The 13,718-nt window shown below is 38.1% G+C and overlaps 1 protein-coding gene across 4 annotated transcripts in view; it reads left to right on the top strand.

Moving 5' to 3' along the window:
- The window catches only part of TSPAN12 (tetraspanin 12), a 63,507-nt gene extending 58,710 nt beyond the window's left edge, over positions 1 to 4,797 (top strand). For all 4 annotated transcript variants that reach the window (XM_035020990.1, XM_035020989.1, XM_035020991.1 and 1 more), the window contains one exon: positions 3,968 to 4,797. In XM_035020990.1, coding sequence (XP_034876881.1) covers positions 3,968 to 4,273 — 306 coding nt within the window. In that variant the 3' untranslated portion in view covers positions 4,274 to 4,797. The remainder of the gene's footprint in view (positions 1 to 3,967) is intronic.
- The last annotated feature ends 8,921 nt before the right edge of the window (positions 4,798 to 13,718 follow it).

Genomic DNA, 13,718 nt, shown 5'->3' with positions numbered 1-13,718 from the left:
TCAGATTGCTACAAGATTGGTTAATTTTCAGAGTTCTAAAAAAGCTGATTTTGCTAGTTCTTTCATTGCTTATGTGGAAGAGAGACTATTTAGAGGTCGTTTCTCTGCCAGTTTTGCCACTGTTGTTCTGGAAGTGCTTTTTAGCCACATTCTTAAAGGATAGAAAGTCGAACTCATTAATTTCTCAAGTCCCCTCCCACTCTAGAACATTCAGTGTTAGCTAGTATATCGCATCCTCCAAACCATCCTGGATGATATAATTTACTATGCCTTTTTTTATAAAGTGGTTGTTTAAAATATAATTAGAACAGACTTTCCCCAAAGCCAAAATAATGAAACACAATAGACTGTAGTTCAGTTATCAATCTCTGCTTGATTTTACTCACAGATTTGAAAAAGAAACATTACCTTTCCTGTATTTTTTTTTAAGTTCGAATGAATTAGTCAAAAGGGGCAGGAGATCTTATGCCAATAAGAAGAACTATATATCATGATAATGCTGCCTCATTCTCACAAAAGAAGAGCTATATAGGTAAAATTTAAGTAGCAGTGACTACTGAAAAGGTAAAACTCAAATGATAATCGACTTAAAGCATTTCCCAGGATTGAAACATCACCATATGTATATCTTGAACGGTTTACATTTAAGTCTGGAGTTCATTTTAATTATTCTTACCAGATTATTGATATGTCCATTCTAACTAATCATTTATTTACTTATTAAACATCCATTTTTATTTTAAGTACTGAGAATATAGGGAAGGAGTTAACATTATCCACAGTCATTTCATATCAGTTTCTTTTTCCTAAAGATGGATATGGTGATCTGCTACTGGCAATGAGGTTAAATGATGTATCCGTATAAATTAATTCTCCAGATGTTTGAAGCTAAACCTTTTAAATTTGACTATCTTTAAGGTGACCCTTTCCAAACTATATTAAATACCTCTCTGCTTCATGAGAAGGGTAGTGATCAATATCTCAGTAGCAAATAATCATTTTAGACGATTACTTCGCTATCCTGAGAAACAGCAGCAGCCACTGTGGCTCTTATGAGCAAGGGCTGTTGTCGCATCAGTACTCAGTGGTGACACAATGCTGTGATCTACCTTGTACTTGTTCATTCATACTTGCTTTTCATGGATTTTCTATCTATTTTAATTTGAGCTTTCTAATCTTTTGTGGGCCAACACACCAGATCAGAGCTGACACCCACTGGACTCTTACCATGTACTAGACCCCACTCTAAGTATTAAGTGTGTTTATTCATTTAATTTTCCCAATATCCCAGGTAGGTAGGCACTATTATTATCTTTTTGAGATGGGAAAACTGAAGCAGAGAGAGTAAGTAACTTAGCCCAAAGTCACATAGCTTATAAGTAGGAGAACAGGGATTTGAAATTCAAAATTCTGGCTCTGTGGTTCATGATCTTAACTATTATTCTATCCTGTGTCATGCAAGGACGCTTGTGAGAATTACACATAAATATAAGAGTGAGTTGGCTCTGATAGACTAGCTGAATGAAACGCTTTGAAAAGGATTTGAACTTCGGTGAATTTTCTTTGTGACACACAGAATACGTGTGCGTGTATGTGTATGCATGCATGTACATGCATATTGGTGTGCATATTAAACAAGTAAGATGGCCAGAGAAGTGATTTTATTAAACCAGTGTTAATTAGTATTAAATTTTAAATATTTTAATTTCGCTTTTGGTAAAATTGATGACATTTTGCTAATCTTTTGCTGTTAATTTGCATTACGTGATTGACCAGAAAAAGCTCTTGAAATATGTCTATGACTAGTTTTACATGATTTTTTGCTTCTTGAGAATAATGACTTACTGGAGTAAAGTTACTGATCAATGTCTTTGGAAATCTAAGAATTAGGTATTATTCATTCTTCTCCTCCAAAATAATGCACAAATTAACAACTGATTCGGTAGTCTTGCTCTCCTTGATTTAGTTGAGTTCTTTGTGGAATCTGGAGATTCCACAAGGAGGCAATTTTCTAAGTAATTATCAATTTCTTTTTATTCAAGTAACTGCCTCAGTGGGGTAAAGAGACCAAGTCACTGTTTACCACAAACTCAGAAGAAAAGTTTTGAAAAGTCAAGTTCTTTTTGTTGGGAGGTAATTTTCCATGGGTCTCTTGCATTTCTGCATGTCTTGTGAGTAGAAGCACTGGATGCTTTCTTTTGGACTATCTTTTCAAGGGTGGTTTTTAAGTTTATTTATTTATTTATTTATTTATTTATTTATTTATTTATTTATTTATTATTTGAGCGAGACAGAGAATGAGCAGGGGGAGGAGCAGAGGGAGAGGGACAAGCAGACTCCACACTGAGCTTGGAGCCCAACACAGAACTCGATCTCATGACCCTGAGATCATGACCTGAGCCAAAATCAAGAGTCAGACACTTAACTGACTGAGCCACTCAGGCACCCCTCTTTTCAAGGGTTTTTGCACAGAAAACAGCCTTGAAGGTAGAGATAGTGTCTCCCTCCAGAGAAAAGGGTGGGTTTATTTACTGTCCAGTATAATAATGTCTTTCTTCAAAGCAAAGGACAAGTATGTTTACTGCCCATTATGAAAGATTAAGGTTCCCTAAACTTGAGGTTTCTCTTCCATAATGCAGCCCATTGTGTACACAGGCATCATCTGGCTGTCTCTGTGTTGCCAGATCTTGAGGAACTGGCACATACTGTGGCTATTGCTGTTGCTGTGAGTAATAAAATCTTTGGTCTCTGTCTTCTGCCAGAAGTCCATGAAACTGTGACAGGCTAATTAGCTTGCTTCCAAATAGAGTAAAATCTCAGAATCTTCAAAGTTCTTGAAATTTATTATTATAAAATTCTTTCCTAGATTTTCACCTTCATTTAGAATCAGCTTCCCTTTAGAAGAGTGAATTATCATTTCTTTGTTGTGGACTCAATGGAGACATGGCACGTTCTCTAGGCTTTGTTCACTGGAGAAGTGACTTTTGGCAGTTGTTAGTCACATTCTCCCTCCTTCCCTTTGCCCCACCACTCCTGTGATCCTTGGTTATAGTTTTTCTTTCTTTTTTTTTCCCCTCTTCTCTTCTTTCAGGATTCTCTCCTATCACAGGCACTCCTTAGCCTTTTATACTTAAAACTAAACACAAGCAAACAAAAACCTTGCTTATCTTTTGAAGTCAGGTGTCTCTAGTGTGTAGGGGAGCTAACGATTCTTTCAAACCCTTACCTGGTGGAACTAGAACTTGATGTCGTGGCAGAAGACCCTCTATGTGTATTTCTTCTACGAGCAGTGGGCAGAAGTGTATGCATGTGGGGTTGGAGAAGGGGGAGAGATGGGACTTCTACCCACCAGCATGTTTTAGCAGTAGACTGGGCAAACATTCCTGATCCTTGGGGAAAAGTCTCTGACCAAATGAGCTATCATCTAAGAGTGAATACAAATAATAATAAGGAAACATTATTTTTGAAAATTTGGATCAGTCTTGATCAGGGGTCAGCAATCTATGGCCCTAAATCTGGCCTACCATGAGGTTTCACTGGAATGCAACCATGTGCTTTCATTTACAAACTGTCTATGGTGGCTTTCTGGTTACAGTGGCAGAGATGAGCAGTTGCCATAGAGACCATATGGCCTGCAAAGCCTGAAAGATTGACTATCTGACCCTTTACAAAAAAAAAGAGTTTACCAACCCCTGCTCTACTTGTATTTTATGCCAGTGGTCCTCAATTTCCGGTTGTGAGGAAGACAGAAGAAGGAGAGAGCTCATCAGAATCACCTGGCCAGGCTTTTCAAAAAGTGCTCACCTCCATCTGCCCTCTGGTTTCTCATAGGCATTCCCTGTTGAGAGTCACTGAGTTAAACTTCTATGATTCAAGTTGTTTGGTTCCATTAACTGATACAGTTTGTTTTCATTATTTTGACCCTCTGTAACACCCCCAGAGTAATCCTGTGTTATTTTTTTTACAGGGTTGTGGGAAGAAAATGTATTCCTTTTTGAGAGGAACCAAACAACTACAGGTGCTAAGGTTTCTGGGAATCTCCATTGGAGTGACACAAATCTTGGCCATGATTCTCACCATTACTCTGCTCTGGGCCCTCTATTATGATAGAAGGGAGCCTGGGACAGACCAAATGATGTCCCTGAAGAATGACACGACTCAGCACCTGTCATGTCACTCAGTAGAACTGTTGAAACCAAGCCTGTCGAGGATCTTTGAACACACATCTATGGCAAACAGCTTTACTACACACTTTGAGATGGAGGAATTATAGAGAACGTCAAAGAAGGAAACCACAAATTTATTTTAGTGGACTTGTGAATTTTTGAGTACATACTTATATGTTTCAGAAATGTGTAGAAATAAAAATGTTGCCATAAAGGAATGACTAAGCATATAATTTTCTACCCTTTAAAATAAAGAGGGAAGATTTCCATTTTATAAGTCACCACCTGGACAATGGTTGATGCCCTTTATAATGCTGAGGACAGACCTAATATCCACTTTATAGCCTATATAAGATGGCATAGTTGGACCATCATTTCTGAAGCCATGTAAACAAGTTATGCTATGGTGGAATTGGAGCTACAGTAAAGTTTGATTTACTTCCATAAGCTTGCTAGTATATCAAACACCAGTGAACTTCTAACGTAGGAAATTAGGCAGTGTTAATGAACTGTGTTGCTTGGTGACATATTCTTTTGAGAGTGGGTAGATTATACATAAGAAAACTCTGAAGATTGGTGACTACCTAAATGTGATTTTTTTTCCTGGTTACTAAAATATTCTTATTACTTACAAGAGCAAATTAACACATTGTCTTAAACTGATCAGGGATCTATGTGTATATAAGAGTCTGTGTTAAGTCTGTATAATTCAGTAGATTTCAGTTCTTATAATGTTAAGAATAACAATCGTGAGTGAAAAGGATAAATTTGTCCTGTATAGCACCATTATTTTTAACCTTTCCTGTTAATAGAGCTTTGAAATTCCACCTTGGGCTTATATTACGTACATAACTGTTAATTTAAATACTTAACCACTAATTTTGAAAATTGCCTGTGTGATGCATAGGAATCATTATAATTCAGAATGTAGCCTCGTCTCTAAGAAGTATTAACAAGAAAGCTTACACATAATGTAGTTCATTCAGCAAAATCTTGGATGCTACCTTTCTCCCAAACTAAGGCTCTTTTTGACACTAACACTTTTTAAAAGTGAGCTTACCTTTGTCTTCTCCAAACAAGAGGCAGTAGTCCGCAAGTATGAATATAATTCTACAGAGAATAGTGTTCCTTTTCTCCAGCAAAATGTCGTGAGAATCATTAAAATAAATGACAATTTAACTAGAGATATTCTTTGCTTTATTTCACTGATTAAGATACTGTGGTGAATTACACAGATTATTAAATTTTTTACAAGAGTAAAATATATTTATTTGAAATGGGGAGAGTGCATTTTACTGTATTTTGTGTGTTACGTTTATTTCTCAGAAAATGTAAAGAAAATTTAAATGTGTCAATAAATATTTTCTAGAGAGTCATCATTTGCCTGTATATAACTTTTATACATTATAAGCACTTTTACCACTCAACAAGATCAGCAAGGGGAGAGAAATATGAGAAGAAATGACTGAGTAAAGTAACAATAATGATTTCCAAACTCTGGAACTAATCTGTAAGAGGATGTATCCTCAGTGAGAAAAGATGAAAAGATGCCCATTTACTTTTCAGGTTTGTTTTTGAGCTAAATGATAAATAATGCGGCTGTTTGCTATAATATAAAAATATGCACATTCATGCTAATTTATCTTCTCAATGTTTTTACATCCCAGGCTCTTAAAGCAATTTTTAGAAGAAAACGAGTCTAAGAAATGCAATATTTGAAATCAACTGCCAGATTTGATCTCTTCCATAGATTGAATTGAAAACTGAGTAAATCCTTTGCACAATCAGAACCAAAAGTATCCCTTTTTATTATTTCCTCAACACCCACCTCCCCATAACTTCACTTCAGAGGGAGAGGAAGAAACAGGCTCCCCGCTGAGCAGGGAGCCTCATATGGGGCTTGACCCCAGGACCAAGAGCCGAAGGCAGACGCTCAACCGACTGAGCCACCCAGGTGCCCCTGAATGCCTGCTTTTTTTTGTTGATATGTCTCAGGCACAGAAAGAAAAAGCATATATTGTGTTGACCTCAGTTAAAAAAAAATCCTCAAATTATAAATAAAAGTGAATTTCCACATTTCTAGACTTCGGCTATCTTGACCTGATTCAGTACTCTAGAACAGCCCGCATAAATTTAGGCAGTCATCTTATACAGACTGCGCTGGCTTGACGTGAACGGATGGCATTTCCAGCGGTGGTCCACACCAGCCTCTTACAGTGACAGGGCAGCTGGGACAATAAAACTGCCAGAGACCTTAAAAAGTGTATTGACTATGGGAGCGCTGAGGGAGTTCACTGTTTGGCTATGCTGCAAACAAAATGGCTAAGTATTTCTTTGGGAGTTTTCAAAAGCTTTCTTTTCTAAAAATCACCACATTTTTAAAGCAAAAATTTAAGATTTTCAGGCTAGTTAATAGTCCATTCAAAGTGCCGTGGAGATTCAGAAATGACAATAGGAGATGGTGTCTGTTCTCAAGCACTGTAGAACCTGGTGGCAAGACACTTGTGCTGGTCACAGATAAAATTCATAGGAGAAGACAGAGTGCGGGGCCAGGGGGGTCGTGGTGAGGAAGAGGAGACGGAGAAGAGGGGAAGTAAGGCAGCTACATCAAAAAGGTGGCTTTCCAGCTGAGTCAGGAAGGAAGAGTGGTGTTTCGCTAACTCATGGAGAACATCCCATGACTCTGAAGTTAAAAAGTATATATTACTTGGGGGGCAGAGCTTGTCCTTTGATGTGGTTAGAGCACAGGATGCTTGAAGAGCTACCATGGGAAAGGAAATGGGTGAAATTTAGGTTTTTGGACTTCATTTCATAAGCTAAATGGGGGAGGTCATTGAAGTATTTTCAGAAGTGATTTGCCTTTCAGAAATTTAAGCGGATTAGCCAGTGAGAGACTGGTGGCTGTGAGACGGGTGCAGCTATTACGCAACCCCGTGGCGTGGCCACTCCTTATCTTGTGTAGGTACTGGCCACTCCGGAGTTCTAGAACACTCCAGAGTCTGGAGGGGGGCTGGCTAGATTGCTGTTGTTGTGGTCCTGGACAGAGAAGGATCCTCACCAGGGTAATGAAAGTAAAAAAGTGGAATGCATACAACAGATTACAACAAGGTGAATCCACAAAAAATAGGCAGCAGATTGAGTATGGAATGAAAAGTAAAAGACCTGAAATTTCTAGATTTTATAGCTAGTAAATTGGCAATGGTACACCTAGATAGAAGACTGGAGGGGGAGTGGGTGTGTGGGAGGGAAATTAGTTTGGTTTGGGACATACTGAGTTGGACATGCCTGCAGGACATGCAGATGGAGATGTCTACAGGCAGCTGTAAATTCCAGTCTGGAGCTCAGAGAGTTCACTGTCGAGCCTGAGAATTTTTATGCATTGCTTTCTGATCTCAGGAAGCCTGACAGAAAATGGGCTGAGAACCAAATCTAATATGAGGAGAATCTTAAGCAGGATGCTACAAGAGCTTCCTTTTGTCTGAACTCCCACTCCTATGAATGAGTCAAGCGAGGTAAAGAAAAGAGAAATGAATATACCACTGAATCTTCTGTGGCAAAAGGAGCTGCCCCTTAAAAAAAAAAATACTGCCAAGAGCTGTGTTGCTTATCCAACCCCCCTTCCAATTATCATCCTGTGATTTACAAGCGGATTCATCTTTCCTATTAACTGAGTTCTTATTTCCTCACCTCCAAGCATCTCTTAGAAGCATGTATGGGAGAGTCTGTCATACCATCTGGAAAACTCATTTATTTTCTCTTAGAATATGTTATTGCAATCATCCTCCACCTCATGCATTCATGGGTGCCTACCAGGGGCCAGGCCCCAGGGTGCTAGGTGTATTATGCAGATTTCTCAGCTCTCTACAACTTTTTTGCAATCTGTCAGCATCATGATCCCCATTTTACAAATGAAGAAGAGGGACTCAGAGAGATTTAGGAAGTGCTTTTCGCTAGTAAGTGGCAATGCTCTGCCTTCTCCCCTCACCACTTTGTGACATGGCATCTCCATCCGCCTGTGGGGAAGCTCAGCTACTGCCTTACATAGAAAAGCCAAAACCTCCTCCATGTCAGTCAGTATCTCCAGGACCAATTTGTCTCCAAATTCTGGTACTTCTTCCTTCAAAATGAGTATTTTTCTTCTAATTTCATTCTTCCTACTATTTCCCAGAACAAGTCCAAATAATCTAAAACTTTGATTGAAGCCATACATTTCTCTCCTCTCCCACCTCTTGTCTCCTCCCATTGATCTATCTCGCACACATACATGGCCAAATTCGTTTTTTTTAAAGATTTTATTTATTTATTTATTTATTTATTTATTTATTTATTTATTTATTTTAGAGAGAAAGAGAGGGGCAGAGGGAGAGGGAGAGAGAGAATCTCAAGCAGACTCCACGCTGAGTGGGGAACCTGGCTTGTGAAGCTCGATCTTATGACCCTGGGATCATGACCTGAGTCAAAATCAGGAGTCAGACATTTAACCGACTGAGCCAACGAGGCACCCCTAAAATAATTTCTTTAATCAACTTTATTTTAAGTACTAGTTTTATAAATATATATAGTCGTGTAACTACAACCACAATTGAGATATAGAATATTTCATCATTTCAAAAATTTCTACCGCATGCCTGCTTGCTATAAAACCCTACAATCCCCATTCCCAGCCCCAGGCAACACTGACCTGCTATATGTCACTCACTTCTTTTTCTTTTTTTTAAGATTTTTATTTATTTATTTGACAGAGAGAGAGAGCTTACAAGCAGGGGGAGTGGCAGACAGAGGGAGAAGCAGGCTCCCCACTGAGCGAGGAGCCCAATGCGACACTCGATCCCAGGACCCTGGGATCATGACCTGAGCCAAAGGCAGATGCTTAACCGACTGAACCACCCAGGTGCCCCGGTCACTCACTTCCTATAAAACACACTTCCTTATTCAAACACTTCCAGGAGTTCTTTGTTTTAATTAAGACAGAGCTTTCCAGCTCGTTTGTGTATGTGTCATTTATATGGCTTATTGGGCTAAATGAAGGTGTGAAATGACTGGCCATCCTAGGTCTTGCCTGACTAAATGTCCACTATGGAGAAGCAATAGCTCAGTGCCCAGGGGTGGCTGCAATACAAAACAGAAGTGAGTTTATATTTCACAAAACACACATGTGTGCGTAGCCCAAGGAGTCAAGCCCTTCTCTCCCGCTGTTCTGCTGTGTTAGGGCATTTCCCCAGCTCACATGGTCCCACATGGCACACTCTACTTCCACATATAGGCTAAAGAAAGGGGAAAGTGGAATGGGAGGAAACATGTTTCTTCCCTTTACGGGCATATCCAGAAACACACATCGTGTCCATTCACATCTCACAACTCTAAGGCGGAGAGGGGATAGTCTTTGTTCCAGAAAACACTTTGTTGATCTAGGAAGTTCTATGACCAAAGAAGGAGGGGAAATTGGCATAGGTGTCAGCATACTCTCCCACATTCCTCAGTGCTTGCAGAATAAAATCTTCCACTTGAACTGATTTTTCCAGACCTATCCCCTTGTACTTTCCCACAGGTTAATATACACCAGCCACACGGGCCAACCATGGTCTGCTCATTGCCTCTAACAGGGTGGGATGTATCTCGGGCCTCCTTGATTTTGCTCACATCATGGTGCTCCTCTCACATACCTTTATATCCACAGGATCACCTTGCACTCAGCCTTTTTTTATTTTTTTTAAGATTTATTTATTTATTTCAGAGAGAGGGAGAGAGAGAAGGAAAACACAAGTAGGGGGAGGGGCAGACGAAGAGAGAGACAGAAAATCCTTAAGCAGACTCCCCGCTCAGCACAGAGCCCAACGTGGCGCTCCATCCCAGGACCCTAGGACCCTGAGATCAGGACCTGAGCCGAAATCAAAGAGTCAGATGCTTAACCAACTGAGCCACGTAGGTGTCCCTAACACTCAGCCTTTAAATCCCAGCTCAGCAGCCACTTCCTATGTGCAGCTCCACCCAACAGCTCCAGCCCACAGCCCACAGCCCACAGCCCTTCCTCATCCGAGCTCAGCATTTATTAGTTGCCATGATATCTAGTTTGATTCTTGTGTTTTCTATTTTATAACACTATTTTTCATTTATATTATTGTTTTCTCTTTGTATGTTGTTCTTTCTTAAGAACAAATATGCTACTTTGTATCCCACTCAACACTTTGCGTAGGGCTGGGTAGTGTTTCTTGGGTATCAGTGCGTATCTATTCACTATGTGTATGAATTAATGCATGCATGAATTATGAGTTAGTTAAATGAGTCAAAAGCTATTGTCCAAAATGATTCCAATAAGGAGAAACTACTCTAAAGGAGGCCATCTGTTCTTGACTGGGATACAAGACACTGAGTTATCATGAACTAAGTACTCATATTAGCTGTAAGTGGATGTGCAGAATGCAGTTAGAGCTCAGTCATGTCTTATAAATGTCTGAGTGAACTATCAAATTGTACCTGTGATCTAATAATATAATAGTGTCTTAGATATATAAAATGCTTTTATGCCTAACCCCAAGCCCTTTAACTTTTGAATCTACATTTGTTAAACTGGGAATGTGCAGAGTAAAATCTGAGTTCACATCACTGAAAAAAATCAATGTGGAGAGTTAAAGATTGTAGCAGATCACCCCTAATTTTGTAATTTTCATGCAATTCTAGAAAGTAACTTAAAAATATGTGGCATTCAAAACTTCTGTGCTGAGTGCATCGATACAGTATTTCATTTACTCTTCTCATAGTACCAATGAGGTAAGTTTTATAATAAAGAAAAAGTACCTATGGATCAGAGATCTTAAGGAACATACCCCAAATTACACAGCACGTAAGTGCGATTTTAACCAGGTTTGTCTAAAATCAAAGTCCATGTTCTTCACTTCTTTACAAGAGAGCTACTATATTAACGATTTCCCAGATTATTCTCAATTTCTTGGTCATGACATGTTATTTTAATATATTGCTGAATTTTGCTAATTTGTATTTCTTTAAGAATTTTTTTGTATATATTCAAAAGTTATGTTCATTTATTTTGTGTGTGAACTCATTTATCTTTGATAGATATTGTATCATGGACAAGCTAGAGTCCTATAAATATATTTATTTTCAATTTCATTTTAGCCTGAGAATTTAGAAGGTGTACATACTGTCTTTAATTCTATGAGATACAATTTTTTTAAATCTGTTTATTATCAACATTAAGAATATAATATAGGACTTCCACAACCAGCCAAGATGGAATAATGGAGATCAAATTGTATCCTTCTGCTTGAAATATACAATAACAACAGTGATAGAAACAATGTTTTTTTTTTTTTTTTTAAGATTTTATTTATTTATTTGAGACAGAGAGAATGAGAGACAGAGAGCATGAGAGGGAGGAGGGTCAGAGGGAGAAGCAGACTCCCCGCCGAGCAGGGAGCCTGATGTGGGACTCGATCCCGGGACTCCAGGATCATGACCTGAGCCGAAGGCAGTCGCTTAGCCAACTGAGCCACCCAGGCGCCCAACAATGATTGTTTTTATTTAAGACACTATTAAGCAATAAAGAGAGTGAGCTTTAAGAAGCTGGTAAGGAATGAAGTGAACCCTGTGGTTTCCCCAACTTATTTCCTTGAGAGAGCTTCCAGAATATGGTGAAAGGGGGGAGAATCTAAGTAGAGCCTGGATTCTATATTTAGATAATATGAAGCTCAGAATATAGGGAGACCAAGGCAGTTGAGTTTGAGAGTAATGGAGAAGAGAAATACATGGATAAAGAGCTCAAGAGGTATGTAAAACATCCCCTTTGAGTATTCAGAAGACTACTGAGCAACACATTCAAAAGGATTAGAGTGACCGGTACCTAGTGCCCACAGCAGACTGGAAATAGTGCTATTCTCTCCAGCCAGACTAGAAACCCCATAATTCATAGGGCAGTGGGTGGAGTACAGAAAGTCCCACATCAGTAGTGAGGGATAATTAGCCCTAGAATAAATATGGTTCTGCTGGCACCCAAACAAATCATAAAAGCAAGACCCTAGATTATCATACTCTTTCCATGTACTATAATTGCATCCAGAACAAAACTCAAGAATATTTCATGAAATGCAAAAATAACCAGCCCCCAGCAAGGGAAAATTTGCAATGTCTGACACCCAATCAGAGATTACCAGTCATGCTAAAAGGCAAGAAAATATGACCCATAATGAGAAAAAAAAAGTCATTTGGAATAGATCCAGAATTGGCACAGATACATTAGCAGACGAAGATATTAAATGAGTAATTACAGTGGTATTCCATGTGTTAAAAAAATTAAGTGGAGATAGGAAAGATATTTTTAAAACAATTAAATCAAACTTTTAGAGATAAAAACAACAAAGCATGACATGAAAAATAAAAAATACGCTGCATGTAATTAACAGCAAATAAGCCATTGCAGAAGAAAAGATTAACGAGTTTCAAGACATAGCAATATAAAGTATATGAAAGAAACCTGAGACAGAAAAATAAATTAGAACCAGTGAAAAAAGCATCACTGAGCTGTGACAACATCAATTGTTCTAATACACATGTAATCAGAATCCTCAAGCAAGAGGAGAAAAAGAAAGATTTGAAGAAATAATGTTGGAAATTTTTCCAAACTTGATTGTAAAAGGTCCAGGAATACAAAAGGACCTCAACCACAAAAACATGAAGAAAACTACACCAAGGCACAGTATAATCGCTTTGCTCAAAACCAGTGATACATAGGAAATCTTTAAAGCAGCCAGAGGAAAAAATAAAATAAATAAAGCAGCCAGAGGAAAAAGTCGTGTTATACAGAGGAACAAGCATCAAGATAACAACCAATTTCCTGGAAAAAGCAATGCATGCAAGATGGCAGGGGGACAGTACCTCATACTGAAAGAAAAAAAAATTGTCAAATTAGAATTTTCTATCCAGTGAAAATATCTTTCCAATGAAGGTCATACAAAGATTGTTCAGACATACAAAAGCTGAAAAGCATTCATCACCAGCAGACTATACTACAAGAAATGTTAAAGGATAATGGAGGGCTTACCACATGAGTATTACATAAGACTTTTTTTTCTCATTATATAAGGCAAGAAAAAGAAATTAAAAAACATGCAGTCTGTCTTTATTTGAGGACCATATTATTGTCTATGCAGAAAATGCAATAGAATTTACAAAAGCACTACTAGAACTAGTAAGTGATTTTAGTAAAAATGAAAAATACAAAGTCAATACGAAAAAATAAATTATTTTCTATACACTAGCAACTAACAATCAAAAATTGAAATTAAACAGCACAGTTTACAATTGCATTAAAAATACTAAATACTAAAGGATGTATCTGGGGAAAAAAGATGTGTAAGACACATACATTGGAAATTATAAAATAGAAAAATTAAAGAATACTTAAGTAAAGGAAGACTTAGAGCATGCTCATGGATCAGAATTCTTAATATTCTTAAGATGATATTTCACCCCAAATTGATCTTTGGGTTCAAATTTCAATCAAAATCCCAGCAGGTGGTTTGTAGAAACTGGCAAGCT

This window comes from Mirounga leonina, unplaced genomic scaffold (genome assembly GCF_011800145.1).
Source record: "Mirounga leonina isolate KUSES-001 unplaced genomic scaffold, KU_Mleo_1.0 Mir_174, whole genome shotgun sequence".
Classification (NCBI taxonomy): Eukaryota; Metazoa; Chordata; class Mammalia; order Carnivora; family Phocidae; genus Mirounga; species Mirounga leonina.
The sequence above is the reverse complement of the archived record's forward strand: the minus strand, read 5'-3'. Positions and strand labels throughout refer to the sequence as shown.